Source organism: Leptodactylus fuscus, chromosome 6 (assembly GCF_031893055.1).
Source record: "Leptodactylus fuscus isolate aLepFus1 chromosome 6, aLepFus1.hap2, whole genome shotgun sequence".
NCBI classification, from domain to species: domain Eukaryota; kingdom Metazoa; phylum Chordata; class Amphibia; order Anura; family Leptodactylidae; genus Leptodactylus; species Leptodactylus fuscus.
In genome coordinates, this window is record NC_134270.1 from 72276928 (window position 1) to 72293243 (window position 16316).

A 16316-nucleotide genomic window follows, 5' to 3' on the forward strand; every position below is an offset into this window, starting at 1 on the left:
TGAACATGGATAGTGAGAAATGATGAGCCATGGTATGACATAATAGTCGCCACGTGGGGCCTTAGCCTAAAGCAGATCTGTGAGCAGGAAACTCAATATCAGGTTAGTACTTTGCAGGGGACATTATGCCGAGCATTAACAAACAAAATTCTTTGAAAAAGAATTTGGAAAAGTGCAAACGAGGCTCAATTATAATGTGGTGTGGCGCAGCCTCCAAGGGCTCTGTATTCAGATTTGAAAACCTGAGGTCCCTGCACTGGAACTTATTTGCATATTTAGAGGAAAAATGCTTTTTCAAGGAAATTGCACATTTATTGGGGGCATCTAAAATATAATAGTACTCAGTGTGGTCCCTGGTGACAAGACAGATCTAATTTACGTTTTATTCCACTTATACAAATAAGGAAACCCTAAATTTAGACAACAGTGACAAGTTAGGCATACCAGCCATCTGGTTATGGATATGTCCAGCCCTTATCTAGAGTGACAATATTGGTGCCATCCGATTCAGAAGATTTATTGTACTTGCTACCAACAAATAAGTCTTCTTTACCAGTCACGACTCAAAGAGAATGTTCTTTGCAACCTGTGGTTTACAGAATTGAGTGTGGTCAGTCTGAAATTCCCTATAGCACAATTTTAGCTAAACATTAAAACTATTAGATTTAGGGAATTGCTATTTATGCAGAGTTTACTGTGTCCATCAGGACTCTGCTATAGACTACATACGTGCAGGCTTCTGCTTTCCTCCAGGAGCTAACTAAAATATTCAAGGCGAACGTAACATGGCCTATAAAAAACAGCAAGGTATTTGTGACAAGAGAAGTATGCAACCTTGAACTCAAGGGCCCCAGATCAGCTTTAAGTGTGTGAACAGGTCAGAGAAACTGACATAGCCAACACACACGTTATTAAAGGACTTTCTTGTATTGGTATAAATAGGGCTCTAATAACAGAGCACAAATGCCCTTGTGCCAATATAACAGCTGTTAGACATGATCTCAGGAGTATGGAAAAAGGCGGCCATTTATTTGTATAACTATTGTCCAACTTCACAAACTTCTCTATCAACATATCGAACCCATAGAGATTGCTTAGATCACCATAAAACGTGAATTAATAATAATCCCTTTTATATCCACAGTCCTTTAGATCAGTTACTTAAACCAGACTTAGTAAAAGAAAACCACCTAAATGGATAGCCCTAGTTTTATAAATGTTCAAAGGGGTCATTTATTTATTTATTATGCTTACTTATATAGCGCCAGCATATTCCGCAGTGCTTTACAGACAATGTCAGTCACTGTCCCATATAGGGCCTACAATCTACATTCCCTATCAGTATGTCTTTGATGTGTGAGAGGAAACCGGAGTACCCGGAGGAAACCCACGCAAACACGGGGAGAACATACAATGGTGATACTTTTTCATATTGATACTTAGTTGTTAAATCTATATACATATATTATCTATATGACAAAAAAAATCCTCCCAATATATCTGCCTATAGAAAATATCAGGCTACGTTCACACCTGCGCTAGAATCTGCACTGGAGACTCTGTTGCAGTGTCTGCCGAAAATTGGTGGAGGAAATATTCCTGCATGGAAGGCTTTTTTCTCCACTGATTTCCATTTAAAAACTTCAAACACCTGACGGACTCCATTATAGTCAATGGGATCTGTTGGACTCCATGTGTTACCACTGTTTTAGTGGTTCTTCTCTCCGTTGTATGGGTTTCCCTGGCAGACCCAAACAACCAAGAGGCATCGCTAGTGTGTACTTAGCATTACATGGAATAGTTAGTTGTCCAATATACTCACTAGCAATAATACTCCAGGTGCAAGTACATGTGATCTGAAACTAAACCATTCCTTAAGGCCATGATGGCGAACCTATGGCACGGGTGCCAGAGGTGGCACTCAGAGCCCTCTCTTTGGGCACCCACCCGTGGAACAGATTATACAGTGTGGGGGCCACAATGGAGCAAACTGTACTGTGTAGGGACCACTGTGCAGCAGATTATACTGTGTGGGGGCCTCTGTGGATCAGATTGTACTGTGTGGGGGTCATTGTGAAGCAGATTGGACTGTGTGGTGTCACAGTGGAGCAGAAAGTTCTATAAAGACTCATTCGTATGACCATATTTAGCAGGTCTATAATTATGTGCAATTGTGGATCCGCACATTATTAAGGTTCAATTGCCGTGTTAGCACTTTGTGATAAATTAGGGGGTTTTGGGTTGCAGTTTGGGCACTCGGTCTCTAAAAGGTTCGCCATCATTGCCCTAAGGCATTACTTCTATTGGTTCCTCAAGAGAAGTGGATCTGAAACAGACTGGACACATTACACTGTTAATTCCACATCGTAAAAAAAAACATTTATCTTCTAAATATATGAGGAGAGACGGCAAACAAGAACACCCTATATAGAGGTAGATATGTATAAAGTGCCTATACAGAGGAAGATGGCCAAACCTGACCATTTCAATTTATGAGTATAGGGGTGCATCAACCATTCCCCTACAGATGACGCTAAAGGGGTTGTCCAAAACCTGAACAGAATTGATACTAATGACCTATCCACAGTATCAGATCGGTTGGCATCCAACACCTGGACCCCATCTCTTGGATGACAGAGTCTCAGTGGGTCCCAGTCATGGTAAGAGGCACAATCCATTAAATCCATCCATCATTTTAACACTACAGTGAATGGTGGTAGCTGCAAATGTAGGGTGCTCTGTCTGCATCTGTCATTCTGTCAAAACAAACTGAAAGTGTGAACCTAGTCTTACTTGTAGAGTATTATAAGCATTGGTTGGATGCATGCATCAAAACAATACCATAAATATAAAACATTGACTTAAACCTTAAATGCAAAAAAACAACAAAAAAACAAACCCACACACCACAAATACTCCCACAATTTAAGAAATAGTGAGGTTTTTCCCTTATGACACCACTTTTACCCAACACATCCATTTGACACAATGTGGCCTATTGAGTTTTATCTTTTTTTAAGTTTACACTGGACACTTATAGATGTACACAGTCACTAACATTAGACAGCAATGTACCAAGGGTGAAGTACTAAAAGTCCCAGGCAGAAACATTGCACAATGGACCGATTTATAAACTTTAGAAAATAAAAATGATTATAAATTGTTCACTGCTTATCTATCACTTCTGCGGTCACCCACATACCAGCTGGGCAATGCCTGTATAGGTCAATTACAGAAGTACTATATATCACTTGGAGAAAACAGCAGCTACAGAGGTATCAGAATTCATAGATGAGAAACGATGCTGACGTGGTTGTGAACAGACGTTCGGGAAGAGACCAAGTATAACGTTGTTAATAAAACTGATGTTTTCCGTTTATAACAGAGCAGTGGGCCCCGGCTTCTGCCTCGATTTTTTGGGTGCTGATGCCAACCCTGTGATCAGCCGTTTCAGCTGCTAGAAGCCATATATTAGGTATACGACCGCTCCAATGTAAGTGAAGTCGGGGGTAGGCTGCCTGTAGATGGCCTTTGGCAGCCAAAACAATTGAACAGAATGGGGTCTGGGTGTTGGACCCTGACTGGTTTGATAGTGATGAGCTACACTGTGGATAGGTCACCATTTACCTTCAAGTTCTGTACAAACCCTTCAAAGAAAATAAGAATTGGACATAATGAATTTCAAAAAGCCTGATTGTTTGTTCTCACGGGATAAATGCCAAGGCCAGAGACCACTGACAACGATTTACTCGCCATTCTCTTCTTATGCACACTAGGTTGAAATCAGGAGGAATAGTAACTATTGATAACACAGTTTGGAGAATCAAAAGAAATCCTTTTATAAGACACTTTTTTTTTTTTTTTTTTTTTTAACCCCTTCCCGCCGATGGCATTTTTTGATTTTCGTTTTTCGTTTTTGACTCCCCATAACTTTTTTATTTCTCCGCTCCCAGAGCCATATGAGGTCTTAATTTTTGCGGGACAAATTTTTCTTCCTGTTGCCACCATTAATTATTCTATATAATGTACTGGGAAGCAGGAAAAAAATTCAGAATGGGGTGGATTTGAAGAAAAAATGCATTTCTGCGACTTTCTTACGGGCTTTGGTTTTACGGCGTTCACTGTGCAGCCAAAATGACATGTCCCCTATATTCTGTGTTTTGGTACGGTTCCAGGGGTACCAAATTTATATGGTTTTATTTACATTTTGACCCCTAAAAAAAATTCCAAAACTGTGTTAAAAAATTTTTTTTCTAAAAGTCGCCATATTCCGACGGCCGTAACTTTTTTATACGTAAGTGTACGGGGATGCATAGGGCGTCTTTTTTTGCGGGGCCGGGTGTACTTTTTAGTTCTACCATTTTCGGGAAATGCTATTGCTTTGATCACTTTTTATTCAAATTTTTATCAGAATCAAAACAGTGAAAAAACGGCGGTTTGGCATTTCGACTATTTTTCCCGCTACGGCGTTTACCGAACAGGAAAAATATTTTTATACATTTGTAGAGCGGGCGATTTCGGACGCGGGGATACCTAACATGTATGTGTTTCACAGTTTTTAACTACTTTTATATGTGTTCTAGGGAAAGGGGGGTCATTTGAACTTTTAAGTCTTTTTATATTTTTTTTAACTTTTTTTTTTTATTTTTTTTTTGCATTTACTAGACCCCCTAGGGGTGTTGAACCCCAGGGGGTCTGATCACTAATGCAATGCATTACAATGCTAATGCATTGCAAAAAAGCATCCTTTCTTTTGCAGGCTGCATAGACCAGCCTGCAAAAGAGAGGATTTGCAGACAAGCCTGGGAGCCTGTACAAGGCTCCCGGCTGTCATGGCAATGGGACATCAGCCCTGGAGCATGCTCCAGGAGCCGACGATCCCGGCCAAAATGGCGCCTCCGGGGACCGATCGGAGGCATTAGAGCCGGTTGTCTACTGCTTAAAGCAGTAGACACCCGGCGGCTATGGCGGCCGCCCGGCTCCCGGGCGGTCGCCATAGTTACAGACCCGACATGCGCCGTACTATTACTATAGGCGGCACACACTAAAATCAACATGTCACGTTGACACAGCAGCTGCTGGTTACCTGGGTCACTTCCCTTGAAGGAAACATTACATGCATTTAAGTGTACAGTATATAAAACCATGCATGGCTCATTGCCAGTTGTCACAAAGTGCAGAGTAAGGGATTTGTACACAAATATGAATAGGTATGACTAAAAGTTACTACCTCTGTGTACTTCGCCACGCCAATAACCTAGTAAAGCACATATAATCTCTTCAATACAATCTGATCAAAGTGACTTGCATTCTTCTTGCAATTGTGGTTCAGGTATTCTTATCAATTCCTCAGAGTCCTCGTAATATAGTCTTAGAGCAAGTTCACACACAGTTTTTGCAGGTGGATTAAGTCTGACTCAAAAAACAACTCCCAACTCTCTCATTCAATTCAATGGGAGTCAAGAGCAGATTTTTTTTCAGCTAAAGGAAAAACGCAGCTTCAGGATTTATCTTCAGGTTATTCAGTCACCCATAACTTTTTTTTTTTTTTTTTTTTATAACTCCAGGTACAGGACTGCAAAAGGAATCTATTTGTGCAGGGCCAGATATACTTTATATTTATTTATTCCATTTTTGGGACCATCTTACGTTTTGATCAAATTTTTATGGTAGGTGAAACTGAGAAAAATTAGCGCTTTGGCTATTTTTTATTGTTTCTATTCACTACTGCATTCGGCGTTCTCCATAGAGCTATAGGAGCGTACTGTGCATGCGCTCTTAAGCGGCCTTCAAAAAATGGCCCCGGCCGGCCTGTGCACTCGGCTCTTGCCTGCGTCCCGATGGCAGAGCAGACTGCATAGGCTCCAGAGTGTGACCCCAGGTGGAAGAAGACGGCAGAAGAGGCGGTTGCCGAAGAAGATGGAGGCGTCGCTGGAGAGAGTTCCCTGGCATTATTGGGGATGCCCCCAGTAATGTTTGAGCGCTGGGGACCGCCCCAGTGCTGTGAGAGAACTCATTTGCATACCGGTAAAAAACGGTATTTCTACCGAACGGGGGGCCGGAGGAGACTGATAAAGATAGGAGACAAATAGCCTTTCTTAAGGCTATTCCGACGTGTTAACTAGAAAAAAAAACGTATTTTAATGGTTGAAATCCGTTTAAATAGCAATTAAGGGTTTGTCACAGACATATGGCAGGCCTAGGAACCTTCATTCGCTCCCTGCTGTCATGGGAATACCCAGGAGCTATCTTGCACCGAAAAAGGTACTGTGCCAATGGGGACTCTTGAAGGTGGGCTTCGGGGCACTTCTGGGGGTCATTATACAAAGCAGTGCCTGCGATCACAGTTCACCCTGATCATGGCCATTAGCCCCGGGTCCCTGCTATACAATCAGCCCATCATCCACTGTACTATTATTGGGGTTAAAGCAGGGCTGCAGTTCCTTGCACCACTGCTACAGTGTATGGAGCTCTGTACATTGCGTCTAACGGGAAAACAACGGGAAGCAAAGACTGAAGCAGGATGCTGAAATAATGAACTGATTTGGGTGAGGGGCCTTAGCTTGGACAGTTTTCAGTCTCTACTCTATATTCCCTGGAAAAAAAGAAGTAAAACTGTGTAAAGAATCACCTTTACAAAATAATGGGCTGAGGTTTATAGCCAATTTAATGCCGACAGACGCCCTTTGTCATACAGAAAGAATTTTAAAGTTTTAATGGTCTGTAAAAGGGAGAATTATGCAGTATTATAATATATTCTCAATGTCACTTTATACACACTACTGAGGCACAGCAGGCCATGGTGACCATAATTTTCAGAGACCAATGTTCACATCAGTCAGCTATCGTCATCTAGGAGCAAAGGACAAGGCAAAAGACATTTAGAAGGGTTTACTTTGAGCAAGATTCGTTTAATATTTTTGGCCACCCTAAGGGTACTCAAATACAGTAAATTAATGTAACCCTACAACTACAACAGGTCTGGATGGCCAGTCAACCATCTAATGTATGTATTAGAAGCGTGTCCGAATGGCAGTAAATGTCAGTGGATAGAAGAATTTGGTTGATGGATTGAAAGATGCCAGATCCTCTTGTTTTCAGTAGAGATAGGATGCCACGGGAGGTTCTTAGCATCAGCTTACTCTCCCCTTCCCACTCACACATAGCCAAGTATGGACATGTATGATGGGTAGGGAGAAATAGTAGCTTGGTCAATAGCTACTGTATGTTAAGTATAGGTCCAGCTTAACACACGCAGCTTTGTAAAGTAATGTTTTAGCCACTGTGGATTTCCATTTTCCGGTAATGAATCCAATAGCCCATCCATCAATCAAAACTGAACAGAAAACGCACCATGACATTTTCCATCTTCAGTTCAACAAATAATGGAAATGTTATAGATTACAGAAATCTCATAAGAGTAATCTCTGTTGGAAAATGTTCTAGACTGTAAGAATCAATGCAATTAGTTATAACCTATTGTAAGAGATTCTGGGGAAGTTGCGGCTCATATATTCGGATCATAAAATAATTTTGGCTATAACAATAAAACAGACATTTCTGATAGTTCCCCTATACAGTTTCGCAGTGTGGCTAAAAGAAAAGAGACTGGAAACAAATCTTATATCCTCATCTGACATCAGCAAGCCTTCACCGACTAGGAGGAATCCCAACACCACAATGTCCTAAGTCGACCTTCTATCACATGGTCTAGAAATGCCCCTTGATTCAAAACTTTTGGAGGGATGTTGTCACCTTTGTCCAGTCACTCCTAGATATGTCAGATGTCTGATTGTTCGGCCTACTTTCAGAAGAACTCTGGCCACGTCATCCCAAAATATTTTTGAGGGAAAGCTTATTTTTGGCTCATAAAGTCATTGCTTTATGCTGGATGGACAGACACCCTTCCAAGATCAAAACGTGGAAGAAACAAGTCAACTCTGCTCTGTCTTATCAACGTATAGTTTATTTTCACCGTGAGTGTCCTCAGAAGTTCATGGAGGTTTGGGATTTCTGGCTTCACACTACGCCATCATCTACTGCTACAGAGAACCTATTTCAGGCTATGGAATTTATCTTCCATCTACACTCCAATTAGACTTTGTCAGAGTGCCGTCACTCTCTCTGTGCCTGACATTCTCGTCCTTACTCCCCAGTGCTCCTGACCTGCCCCTGCTGCGGATATAAGGAGTAATTATAGACATTTCCGTAGCCGTCTGTAATCACAAGACTTTATACTTGTTTCACTTGATTTTATTGATATATTTTACTCTTTATATTATATTCTGAACCAAAATGTAATGCACTTTAATAATGTTGCTCTTTTCTGCCTAAAAACATCTCTGAGGCTAAGGCCCCACAGGACGTCCCACAGCCAAAAAGCGTCGTGGGAAAAACAGTGGCGGCCACACATCGTTGTTCTTCCCTCACCGCTTTAAACAGAAAGTTCCGAGTTTTCCTCCACTGACTTTTTGTTAACAATTATATCTATGGGGAAACCGCTGGTATTCCCGTAGATATAATTGACATACTGTGATTTCAAAACCGCGTCTTGCCCGCACCGTGGTTTTTACCGCAAAGTGGGCACACCACAATTAATCCCGCAGCATTTCCGCCGTGAGCAAATCTTGGCGTTTCCATCCCGTGGGGCCCCGGCCTAAGGCTAAGGCCCCACATTGTGGAAATGCAGTGCTTTTTGTTGCAAATTTTGGAGTGAATTTACCAGAAGGAAGAAGTATAAGAGCTTCCTTTTAGATTTCCAATTCATTCTGCAGCAACAGTAAAATAAAATGTGGGGCTTTAACCTAAAGTTGCTGTTACTAGGGATTTCCCTTGTATCTAATTTGCAGTTTACTCCATGTTAGCTAGGGAAGTTACGTCCAAAGAAACTATTTAAAAAAAAAAATACAGTGAATAGAGAATGGAGGGGTTGTTTTTCCTCACAGCAGATCTGCAGACTGCTTTCTCTGTGCACTGGACTGAAGATTCTGCATATCTTACAGCTAGGTTCACAGTACTGTTACTTAACATCTGTTGCTCTCATCCTTCTAAGGACATAAAATGACATTTGCAGACAGAGTACCCTGTGTCTGTATTCACCACTAAGCAAAAAACATGATAGAAGCTTTCTTCTGTCATGTTTTTTTTTAGTTTTCTGATGGAAATCTTCCATTACAAAAGTAAACACACATGACAGAAGACCGTGTTCCTTATGTATACATTACTGTCAATGTGAATGGACACAGAGGGAGGTACCACCGTCTGTGTCCATTACCCTGCTACAGTTAGGCCCCTTGCAGACATCCATGAGTGAGTTCAGTGTGCTATCTCGGTTTTTCCCTGACCCATTAATTTCTACTAGAGATGAGAGAGTAGTATTCGATCAAATACCTACTCTATTGAATACTACTCTCTCATCTCTAGTAGAAATTAATGGGTCAGGGAAAAACCGAGATAGCACACTGAACTCACTCATGGCTGTCTGCAATCTCGGTTTTTCCCTGACTCATTAATTTCTACTAGAGATGAGCGAGTAGTATTCGATTGAGTAGGTATTTGATCGAATACTATGGTATTCAAGATACTCGTACTTGGTCGAATACCACGCAGTAAACGCCTTTTACGTTTACCGCGTGGCATTCGACCGAGTACGAGTATTTCAAATACCGTAGTATTCGATCAAGTACCTACTCGATTGAATACTACTCGCTCATCTCTAATTTCTACCAACCCACGCACATGACTGTGTATTACACGGATCAATGTGCAGGCCAACAGTCTGGGCCGCCCGTGCTGTGCAATCACAGCCAGCCCACAGTCACCTGCAAGGAGCCTTAATGTCTGTTGCTGTCATCCTACTTCTGTACCTGTACCTATGTCTGGCTGCTTGTGTGATTACAGATTAGATATTATTCACATACAGCAAGCAGCTTTCCTGACTGTACTCATGGATTGTTCTTTTCCTTTGCCAGGGATCGTTTTAGCTGCATCATGGCATGTCATGTATCCATTTGGCATATACAGTCCTATGAAAAAGTTTGGGCACCCCTATTAATCTTAATCATTTTTAGTTCTAAATATTTTGGTGTTTGCAACAGCCATTTCAGTTTGATATATCTAATAACTGATGGACACAGTAATATTTCAGGATTGAAATGAGGTTTATTGTACTAACAGAAAATGCGCAATATGCTTTAAACCAAAATTTAACCGGTGCAAAAGTATGGGCACCCTTATCATTTTATTGATTTGAATACTCCTAACTACTTTTTACTGACTTACTGAAGCACAAAATTGGTTTTGTAACCTCAGTGAGCTTTGAACTTCATAGCCAGGTGTATCCAATCATGAGAAAAGGTATTTAAGGTGGCCAATTGCAAGTTGTTCTACTATTTGAATCTCCTCTGAAGAGTGGCATCATGGGCTACTCAAAACAACTCTCAAATGATCTGAAAACAAAGATTGTTCAACATAGTTGTTCAGCGGAAGGATACAAAAAGCTGTCTCAGAGATTTAACCTGTCAGTTTCCACTGTGAGGAACATAGTAAGGAAATGGAAGACCACAGGGACAGTTCTTGTTAAGCCCAGAAGTGGCAGGCCAAGAAAAATATCAGAAAGGCAGAGAAGAAGAATGGTGAGAACAGTCAAGGACAATCCACAGACCACCTCCAAAGAGCTGCAGCATCATCTTGCTGCAGATGGTGTCACTGTGCATCGGTCAACTATACAGCGCACTTTGCACAAATAGAAGCTGTATGGGAGAGTGATGAGAAAGAAGCCGTTTCTGCACGTACGCCACAAATAGAGTTGCCTGAGGTATGAAAAAGCACATTTGGACAAGGCAGCTTCATTTTGGAAACAAAAATTGAGTTGTTTGGTTATAAAAAAAGGCGTTATGCATGGCGTCCAAAAAGAAACAGCATGCCAAGAAAAACATATGCTACCCACTGTAAAATTTGGTGGAGGTTCCATCATGCTTTGGGGCTGTGTGGCCAATGCCGGCATCGGGAATCTTGTTAAAGTTGAGGGTCGCATGGATTCCACTCAGTATCAGCAGATTCTTGAGAATAATGTTCAAGAATCAGTGACGAAGTTGAAGTTACGCCGGGGATGGATATTTCAGCAAGACAATGATCCAAAACACCGCTCCAAATCCTCAGGCATTCATGCAGAGGAACAATTACAATGTTCTGGAATGGCCATCCCAGTCCCCAGACCTGAATATCATTGAACATCTGTGGGATGATTTGAAGCGGGCTGTCCATGCTCGGCGACCATCTAACTTAACTGAACTTGAATTGTTTGTCCAAAATACCTTTATCCAGGAACTGATTAAAAGCTACAGGAAGCGACTAGAGGCTGTTATCTTTGCAAAAGGAGGATGTACTAAATATTAATGTCACTTTTCTGTTGAGGTGCCCATACTTTTGCACCGGTTAAATTTTGGTTTAATGCATATTGCGCATTTTCTGTTAGTACAATAAACCTCATTTCAATCCTGAAATATTACTGTGTCCATCAGTTATTAGATATATCAAACTGAAATGGCTGTTGCAAATACCAAAATATTTAGAACTAAAAATGATTAAGATTAATAGGGGTGCCCAAACTTTTTCATAGGACTGTATGTAGAGTTTATGTTCCTGGATCTCCTATATTATGCTCATTTGGACAATTATTTATTTGCAATTGTACAGTTACTCCTGGCAGAATTGCATGCAAATAAACTAACAGTAGTTATAATAGATAGAGGAAGGGGCACACTGCTCCTTATTGTACACTACCACTGCATCAGAGACTAATGTAAAATGTGTGAACCTAGCATAACAGGTTTCTTTAAAGTTTGGGCTGAGGACGCATGTTGTGACAAAGCTGTGTTTTTCATTGCAGACTTTCTTCTGGCAGAAATCCCCACCAAACATAACCACTGAGGTCAATCAGTGGTCTCAGCAAAGGGCATGTGTTGTGACTAAATGTGACATCTTGGGTTTCATCCTGAAGCCACTAATTGGCCTCAGCAGTCACATGACTGCTGAGGCCAATCAGTGGCTTCAGCGGAGGGGGATCCAGGATGTCAAAGTAAGTTAGAAGTTTCACTTTGAGAAGACACCGGAGAAGCAAGACCAGACCATGCTGGAAGGACTCCGGAGCAATGGGGACAGGCGAGGATGATTTTTTTTTTTTCACCTCCCTCGTCCAATTTAAAATCTACAAAAAAATATGCCCAACAACCTCTTTAAGCTAGTTTTTGAATTGTGAAGGCATATCTTGAAGGTCATGGACCAGTCACAACCCCTTCCCTCTGAGCCAAAACAGTGATCTGAGTATACTTGAAGCACCTATGGATTACATGACATTATCCATGGGGATTGTGTAGTGAATGCTCAGGACATACGTGCATACCTGGAGCACGGCACACTAGTCTACTATAGAACATGCTATAACCAACAAGTCCTGCCCTGCAAATGATGCCATTTCCTTGCCAGGAAATCATACAAAAGCATGTGTCAGGCCCAGACTTCATGCTCAGTGTTTGCTGAAAGAGCTGGCATTGCATCAAGAAACACATTCTCACAATGAAATTCACAGGCATCCTGGGACAAGTTGCAAGTCACACTATACTGCTGCTATACCACAGAGTACGCTGTCCCAATATGATCTATCCTTACTGAGATAAAGGACTGGGAGTGGATTTCAAAAAACACTTCTATGACATTTTTCTTAAAAATACTTTCCAAAACTTTTATATTAAAGGTCATTATTTTGGTGCAGATTTACTAAGACTGAGATTTTGTATGCCAGTCTTAATAAAGGCACCTCTGAGCTATCCAGAGGATCCAGCCTCATGATAAATCAGGAACATGTCCATGGGCCAGAATAGAAGTCTACGCCATTGGGGTAGAATTCCTTAAAGTGCTCATTCAGGCGACAGGGTTGTGTACTCGGTCATGAAAGTAACACTTTTTCACATCAGACTGTACATCCAAGTCTAATCCGTTTTCATAGATCCCTCAAAGACTTAAGTCTATTGAAGGATCCGGGAAAGCGACATAAGTAATGGCATGTTCGCTTTGTTCCAATTTAATGGATTGTCGCATGGGACATTAAAAAAATAAACTTGTTATAAATATTTAGAACTGAAGCGCCTCTGCCTTTCTCCACCCACAGATGTGAAAAGCAGCCAGCAAGGCAGAGAAAGGAATATGTGGCCCAACTCTGGTGCAAGAAAGAGCCTTGCATCAATGATGGACCACATTTGCATACATCTGCACCTGAAAACTAGTATAGAAGACTTGATAAATTACTCCGTTGTATCCAAAATTACTCTGGATATTTGTATATGGGACATACAGGTGACATACTATCCACCATGGATCTGCCACTGCATTGAACAGTAGATGCAAAGTGGATGAGATTTCAATACAACTTACTCACACCCTGCACAAAACACCCAAAGCAATGTGACACGCGGTGCACGTTTCCTATCCACAGCATGTCAATTTATGCTGTGGGTTTTCACTGCAGCTTTCACTCTTTACAATGTCAAGATGTCATATCCACGTTATTCAATACACTTCAAGTGAGCTCCATGCGCAGGTACGTGTGTTTTGTCAGTGTGCTAGCCATATTTTTAACAGCTTGCACACTAACCCATTATTTCCTATGACCTCACACTCACGCCTGTGAATTACAGCAGATGTGTGTCAGGATTTGTGAGTTTGGGTAAAACTCAGTACAGATCGTGTTCTTGATCGTTTTGAAGAGTAGGCGCACTGAAAGAATGAATGGGTCAATGGAGGACACAACAAGCAATTTTTGGATATCACCCATGGGCCGTACATGTAGTTTCACCACAGACTCCCAGATAAACATGCATGCTCGTGTGCATTTAGCCACAGGCAGCATTTGTCGCACAAGAATTTGGGAAAATCCACTGTTGATTTCCCACAATGGAAAATCATCAGCAGACATGTTCCTAGCATGTTACACTGCCCTTGTAGTTCATGGGAGTCCAATCGATTAATACAGTTTCATATGCAAACCTATATGGAAGTTAACCCACTATGAAGATACCTACATATATATATGAGAATAGATAGCAACAGAAATTTCTTGCATTTGCAGGACATCCAGGGAATTCATATTTTGTGTATCTCACCCAGCAGCAAGCACAGGCTATCTACAATATGTGAGAAACCTATATGAGAATATTAGGAAATAGCACAACCCTATTGCAGCACTCCAGTAATACAGTTGGGCTCTGAGGACTTCAGATGTCCCATCAACGGGCTAAAGCTCATTCCAGTCGGCCAAATAAAGCTGCACATTTAGGTATCCAAGTTCTGTTCTTAAGAACTGTGGGGTTATATCTAACATGGACACCATTAGAGAGCCAATATGTACACACAAGTGGAAGCCATACAGAAGATATAACAAGCAGCTCTAGTCTATAGAGCCATCGGACGTCCACACTAGACCATGACCAGCTGTAGGATTCACCAGATCCATCTTCTCTATGCTATGCAGCTTTTCCCCAGCTCTAGGACTTGGCTGCAGAGGTCTACATAACACCAGAAGGCAAGAAGAAGCTGGGCCAAGGTCTCCCCCCATTAGTCTCATTGACAGTCAGCTATTGATCCATCAGAGAAGGAATTAATGATCCATCGTCTACCCTCTGGGGTCTTCTGGAGCAGGATTTTCCAACCTTTGGTAATAAACAGCATTTTCAATGGAAAAAAAAAATATATATATATATATATTCGCATCTTCTCATAATCATTGATGGATCAAACAGGAAGCTGCAACATCAATACATCTCCCCATATATGGTAAATATGGGGAAAAGTCATACCCTACAAACCATGACCCTACACAGCTGGCACCAGGTAGTTACTATAAATCTACAGCATTGCTAGTAACAGCACAGATGAGGAGCTTACAAAGAGGAACCCAGTCCTGTGGGCACATGCCAGCTCACCTTTATTTGCCACTTCCCATGCCACCTCGAACAGCACACTGTTGTCCAGGTCCAGGTCATCATCCCAATCCTCCAGCCCGTTCAGAGAGGTGACTGATAAGCTGCGAGCCAGGGGCATCTTGCACGGCGCCTACAGATGTGCTACACGCTAAGCTCCAGCAGGATAGACTGCCCTTGAAGTGCCAGCACCAGAGAAGCGCTGCTGCTCCCGGCAATGACAAGCACCGCTCCAGCTGACTGCAGGGAACCACTACCATGTAACGCCGAGGAGGGGCGGCGCTGCCAGTGCTCGGTATAACGTCATCTGCCCTATGAGTGACGGGCCTCAGGCAGGCTCTGATTGGTGGAGAGGATTGCGCTCTAGAGGGTCAGCTGAAAGTTTAGGTAGCGGGGGAGAGCAGTGATTGGCTGCTGAGTCTGTCATTCAGGGCGACTGACATTTATCAGCGTGGCTACGTGCAAGAGAAGGCATTGAGCAATTCTGGGGCCAAAGAGTCAGTTATGGGCTGTGTGGTGCATGGTGCAGACTGGCTGCTTGCGGGGAAGCTTGCGTGGCCTAAATACCTTATAGTTCAATGCATTTATTATTTCAGAAAAGAGTGAGATCCAGACAGAGGCATCTAATAGGAGACGCATAATGTGCAGTATGTTCTATTCTAACATGGATCCCTATGGGTGATCTTTTTGATATATGCAGTGCCTTATGGGATACATGCACACCTCTGTACTGTATTGATCCATAGTCTGCAGAGTACACAATGTCATCCATAACCATGGCTCTTCCAAAAGACTTCTCTGATGGCATACGTGCCTGTGTTGGCTGTAAACACACATAGGAACTGGTAAGTGAAATAGGAAAAAACTTGGCACTCACCCAGATCCGTAAAATGCAATCTTTATTCTTTAACAGTCCAGGTTAAAACAAAATAGATGCGGGAGGAGGCACACTCGAGGTTGAGCGACAGCTGTTTCGTGCTCTATCGCACTTTTTCAAGCTCAGTTACCGAGCTTGAAAAAGTGCGATAGAGCACGAAACAGCTGTCGCTCAACCTCGAGTGTGCCTCCTCCCGCATCTATTTTGTTTTAACCTGGACTGTTAAAGAATAAAAATTGCATTTTACGGATCTGGGTGAGTGCCAAGTTTTTTTCCTATTTCACTTACGATGTCTCGCTATTTTTCCACTTAGAGCACCACCCATATTTTGCATTTTTTGTCTATCCCCACGTAGGTCTTTTGACCTGTTTCATGAGTAGTGCCGCCTACCATTCTCATTCTTGCGACACATAGGAACTGGGTCTGCTGATGGTTTCTATGGCTCCGACACTGATCTGTAAAAA

General features: G+C 42.0%; 1 protein-coding gene across 1 annotated transcript in view; it reads right to left on the reverse strand.

Moving 5' to 3' along the window:
* GYS1 (glycogen synthase 1) overlaps positions 1–15241 on the reverse strand; it is a 35783-nt gene extending 20542 nt beyond the window's left edge. Inside the window, exon 1 of the mRNA XM_075280236.1 lies at positions 14979–15241. Within this exon, the coding sequence (XP_075136337.1) occupies positions 14979–15096 (118 nt within the window). The 5' untranslated portion in view covers positions 15097–15241. The remainder of the gene's footprint in view (positions 1–14978) is intronic.
* Between the last annotated feature and the right edge of the window lie 1075 nt (positions 15242–16316).